Source organism: Epinephelus moara, chromosome 8 (assembly GCF_006386435.1).
Source record: "Epinephelus moara isolate mb chromosome 8, YSFRI_EMoa_1.0, whole genome shotgun sequence".
NCBI lineage: Eukaryota > Metazoa > Chordata > Actinopteri > Perciformes > Serranidae > Epinephelus > Epinephelus moara.
The window spans coordinates 15,041,863-15,047,482 of record NC_065513.1 but is presented as its reverse complement, the minus strand read 5'-3'; the positions used below and the strand labels follow the sequence as shown (position 1 = coordinate 15,047,482).

The window sequence follows — 5,620 nt, the reverse complement described above, 5'->3', positions numbered from 1 at the left end:
TGTCTGGAAACGAACAAAAAGGGCAGCAGGGTTACTTACAGATACATTACTTCAGTCTGAATCAGAGCCCATTCATTTCGAATTTATGAATGTAGAATAATTGCAGTTTTATCCGCTCTTGATTGTTTCAAGGCTGATGAGAGGATACACTGAAAGCCATGTTTCTAAATTCAGACTGCGCAAAGGTAAGCGGCTTGTGCAGTGACCTTCATTGTAGCTATTGAACATCCAAGTGTGGAGACGGGTCAAATAAGAGGGAAGTATTTTGGCATACAAAGGAGTATGCACCAGTGACGCAGAGTTGGTGTCGGCTAATGAGTGCAGCCAACAAACAGTCACACAGCACGGCAAGATATGACTAAGAAAACTGGCATCACTAATAAAGCAAAGGGCAAAGTTTACCTCTTTCATTGTCAGTGACAGGCAATTCTCAGACAAAATGTCTGCACAGTTATTTCAGGATGCATAGATGGCTTATATCATGGTTGTCCTCTGAAATGAGAGGGGAAAAGGACATAATGTGGGAGATTAATGCACTCAAAATGTGTGCACTGCATGTTAAACATACTGCTGCATGTTAAAGTGGTCAGTAAAGGGAAAAAATATTTGTTTAATCCCCTCTAAACAAAGATGAAACCCAGTTGTATCCTGGGAAGATTTATTGAGATTATGTCTTGCAGAGGCTTGGATATATTTGTAAATAGATTGAACAAGAAGAGAGAACATAGAGTGCAGTGTAATACACAGTGATTCATATTACATGCAGTGAGAAACAACAGGAATATGAAACACAGATAAATGATTTGACGGTTTATATGCCTCCAGAGAGCAACAGTATGGCCTCAAACTACAACAATGTGACTTGCACTCAAGGTCGCTAAGCGTACTAATCATCACTTTAGACTCTCTCTCCTCCAACATGTACTTTAAAGGCAACATTATTGATGCTGCCAGCACATCTAGTAACAATATGCATTTACTTTATTATTACTGCTCTTCAACAGAGCAATGTATTTATGGATTATTCACTACCTGCAGGCATTTATCCTTGACTGTACCACGCACGGCTCTGCCAGAAAACTAGAATCACAATGATCCACTGCTGCGTAGCTTCAGGGCCAGGATCTATCTGAATTCTGCCTGCAGGAGAGTCTATATTTGTCTGTGTGACAGTCCAATTTTCCACAGACCAGCAGGGGAATGTGAAAAATACAATGTGAAAAAAAATACGGTATACCTAGCACAGCAGCTTTAATTATTAATTTCAGGGGAGTTGTCAGCAAATGTTGGTTTTTGGTGTATTTTGTCTATTTCATGGTCGGCCATTCACAAGCCAGGCTACAGCTGTGCATGACTAGAGACATGACAACATCTGGCAGAGACAACATGGTATACACAAAAGATTAAACGTGCTCCTCCCAGATTTGATATCTGAGAGATCACATGTTCCCATTCAAAATATAGAACAACTAAATATAGCAATTAATAATATTGAATTATGAATTTGATAGATAATGGAAATCAAATATGTTCATTAATGTGTCATTATTGGAGAAAAGTGGTTTATGTAGTATGTTGGTTTTTTTTTTTTTTTTTTTAAAGTAATCATATGTGGTTTTAATCCAGATGGCTCTGCAAATGCTCATATTATCTGTTTTATAAAAATCCCCACGTGATTATGGGAAATAGATTTTTGTTTGTGAGATAAAAGATTTCATCCCTGGCTAAAAACAACCTTCCCGTGAGGACTGCATCAAAAATCTGCAGCCTAGACAGAAACCTTATCGTCAGAGAACACAGTGTGATTATAAAGCTGGCCCGGGAGAACACCTCAGGAAATGAACATCCACACAGAGAGATGAATCTTGACACTGAAGTGTCAGATGGCTGCTCACTGTGACCTGGTCATTGCAATAAGACTCGACGGCGACCTCTTGTGGTGAACACAGAGATATGCAAATAACAACCAGTAAAACAATTCGTCGGAATAAAATAATTCTGACAACTCGGACTTTATGTAATCCCCTTTAAAGCGATTTTGATCTTGCGTCGCACTCATGACACTTAATTTTTTATTTATGTTTTCTTTCTACGGTGTCCGATATGACGCTTCGGGTTGCGCATGCGCACTGCAGACCGAGTCGTAAACACGGAAGACCCATGCAGGAAGATAATAAACAGACAACACCCCGCTGTAATCTCTTCTTATAACTAGTTTGAGGAGCTAATAACGATCATATCTCGGATTTGGTGTAGTGTTTGACTTGACTCTGGCACTATCAGCTTGTGAGTGATGACGGTGTTGATATCGCTCCTGTAGCCGAGCTGCCTCATTGAAACACTGAAAACAAACCGTTAGCAGCTGAAGAAGATGCCTGCTCGTAACGTTGTGTCCAACGGGATCCCCAACAGTAAAGTAAAGTACTCCAGGTTGGCCACTGATGATGATGGCTACATTGATTTACAGGTAAGACCTATTTTGATGTGTTCAAAGTGTTGCAAACTAAAGCAGTGCTTCTCAGGCGTTATAATAGAATATATATCATGCAATTGTAACAATATATAATTAAGTTTTTAGCAAACATGGTTGCCCTTGTGGTTATAGACTAAAGGTCATAGGTCATCCACTGAACTTCACAGGATTAGAGCACACTATAATGAACTTAAAGGGGCACTGCAGTGATTTATTACTGCACGTCCATAACACTGAAGGAAGAGATTTTAAAGCAGAGGTGTCATTTTAGTTCATGGGCCCCATATAGTGCAAACCATTTCCAAATGTTCCCCCTTTTCTTAATATAAAGAAGTATATTTTAAAACACTCATCAATCTACAAAACAGATGACAAACAGCCTGTGATGCCTTCAGAAGAGTAAGAGCAATGTCTCAGTTTTTCCACATTCAGTCAGTCTACTACTCACTGTCATTACATGTGCATTTACACTCCTGTGTAGTAATCCTGGCATCACCACACCCAACTAAAGTGGAAGCTGCTGAGTTATCAAAACCATTAACAAATCTGAAGTATTGGCAGTGTCCTAACAACAGGGCTCCACCAATAATGTTTTAAGATAGAAGTCTGCAGATTCTTTTGTACATCCAGTCAGCTGCTGACTGACAATATTTTGCATAACATTCAATATCTTTAAAAAATGACCACTTTAAGTATGCATTGCTCTTTCCGAGAACTGTATTCTGATCAGGGTGGAAAACCCTCTGAGGCAGCATTTTACAGGAAGAAAGCTACTCACTGTTCAACTTGCTCCTGAAACCTGACACCTCTTAGCCCTCACAAGTGCATCACTATTAGATGTGCAAAGTCATTCAGTGGGCCTGATTGGACCCTTTGTCCCGGGGCGTATGTTTGACACCCCTGTTTTAAAGGAATACTTCACCCACATAATGAGCATTTTTTATATCAATGTGTTGTGCTTTGTGGCCTTGATTTGTGAAGAAAACTGTTTTCCTTGCATACCTCTGAATTGTGGACATATTGATTTATTGATTGATTTGATGTTTAACATCAGCAAAACTATATCTAAACATCTGTTCACAAGCACTTACACATCTTGTACAGTATAATTGAAGTCTCGTTCATCCAGGCGTATGCTTAGTGCCTCCCAAACACACACTGGCTGAAAAATGAAGCCAATGTCGAAGTGTCAAAAACTTCAGTCCATTGAATAGCTGCACGAGGCTGGCTCCAAAATGGAGTAAATCCCCTTAGACTCCCATTTCAAAATGCCCAGTTTTACATCAGAAATAAACATGTTTACAGCCTAGTAAAAAATGGGTTTGGTCTTTATGACTAAGTTCAACAATCATATAAAACATGGGAGTTGAGCGTTAAACACTTCATGTCCTTCATTCTTGGGAATTTTTATGCACCAATTTGTGTCTTTCCTGCCTCAATTAATGGTGTAAATGTCAAAATAAAGGTCATGTTTTTGTTGTGGTGGTGACATATGTACATGTTCTACATATTGAAGGGGGCATGTCCCCTTGAAATCTACACCTTTGCCCATGATTGAAAATTAATGTTTGTGTGTAATATTGGTGGTTTACCCGTCAGATCAATGGACTGTGTCATGATGGTTGTTGAATGTTGACGACAGTATTTAGTCACAAGGATTGCAATGCATAACCAACACATTCACATCTTTAAACACATAATATAACATGACTGTTTCGTGGCACATATAATCAGCTTGCTTTAATATAAAGTATCTGTCAACAAGTCACAACCTTTAACTTTCCCAAGAAGTTCAAGTACATTATGAGCCAGACTCATTTTGCCTGTCCAGTCCAGTACATGAGTGGGAAAACAGGTATTGCCACAGAGAGCCTGCTGTGTCTGAGAACAGTTTTTTTAATTAAATATTTCTCCTCCTCTGCAGTTCAAAAAGAGCCCACCCAAAGTCCCATACAAAGCCATAGCACTAGCTGCAGTCCTCTTCTTAATCGGCTCTCTGTTAATCATCATCGGCTCCCTCTTTCTGGCTGGATACTTTGGAGCCCCTGTGAGTACTTGTATATGCACAGAGGTTACAGTATAAACAATATATTTACCTCTGTTAAAATGAATATTTTTTTTTTCCTCTGTCAGCACTCAGACCGAACCATTCCTGTTCTCATCATTGGGATCCTTGTCTTCCTGCCGGGAATCTACCACCTACGAATAGCTTACTATGCATCAAAGGGCTACCGTGGTTACTCCTATGATGACATCCCAGACTTTGATGACTGACAAACACCACAGCTACAGCCACTGTCTTCCTGTACTCACATGTACTCCAAATATTTTGCTTGTAATAATTTAAATGCACTGATATCTTATAAGAAAATAGAGTCTATAAATCACCTTACTCTAAATCTGAATGATTTTGCTGTTATTGTCATGGGGTAGCATTCCTATGTAGTTGCCAGCCTGCTGTTATGAAGCCAAATCAGTACCAGACTTTGTATATGTTTTGTTAGCTTGACAAATTAATAAAACTGTAATTTGATGAGTGTCTTTTATTTGCATATTGATATTTATATCATTAAGATCATTTGTGGAAAAACTTCACACTGAGTTGGTCACATTGTAGCTTAAAATAAAGAGGGATCTAACCAATGTGGTTCTAACACACTGAAACACATGAGAATTTTACACACTTTTTAAAGTCAAGCCAACTCTTAAAGTCAGATTATTCTCATGCCAAATGAAACCAAAATTCTATTCAGTGGACTCTTTAATTTGGGTTGATCCACATGTCTGTTTAATGGTAGAGAAAACTCATATAAACCAGCTTGCAATGAATTAATTTACAGTAAGATTAAGATAAAAATGTTTCAGGCTATACACACCAGACTAAGTGATAAACCTGCATCATACAACATATTATGTTTCTTGTCTAGCATATAATAGATATTTAATAAAAGGCTAGTATTGGTTTGTCCACAATAGGATCATTATACTGTACACCAAAGTTTGCCTTAACCTCCGGTTAATTCTTCCTCACTGCTCAGAGTTGGTCTTTCATGGAGGATTTCATGTGATTAATGCCAATCCTTTGATCTCCATATGGTGCACCTGGCCTGTGAGAGTAAACACTTGTCAAACAGGAAGTACACAAGC

At 38.7% G+C, this 5,620-nt stretch overlaps 1 protein-coding gene across 1 annotated transcript; it reads left to right on the top strand.

Moving 5' to 3' along the window:
- The first annotated feature begins 2,117 nt into the window (after nt 1-2,117).
- Nucleotides 2,118-5,006, top strand: tmem230b (transmembrane protein 230b). Its single transcript, XM_050050968.1, has 3 exons — nt 2,118-2,467; nt 4,398-4,520; nt 4,607-5,006. Exons 1-3 carry the CDS (start codon nt 2,372-2,374, stop codon nt 4,745-4,747), a joined length of 360 nt encoding a protein of 119 aa, XP_049906925.1. The 5' UTR covers nt 2,118-2,371; the 3' UTR covers nt 4,748-5,006.
- Nucleotides 5,007-5,620: the final 614 nt, after the last annotated feature.

What these genes read in the sequence shown, in the direction of transcription:
- tmem230b (XM_050050968.1), top strand. Translation starts at nt 2,372, where the DNA reads ATGCCTGCTCGTAACGTTGTGTCCAACGGGATCCCCAACAGTAAAGTA. An exon ending in ATGGCTACATTGATTTACAG is followed by an intron (nt 2,468 to 4,397) that starts GTAAGACCTATT and finishes CCTCCTCTGCAG; the next exon opens with TTCAAAAAGAGCCCACCCAA. An exon ending in CTGGATACTTTGGAGCCCCT is followed by an intron (nt 4,521 to 4,606) that starts GTGAGTACTTGT and finishes TTCCTCTGTCAG; the next exon opens with CACTCAGACCGAACCATTCC.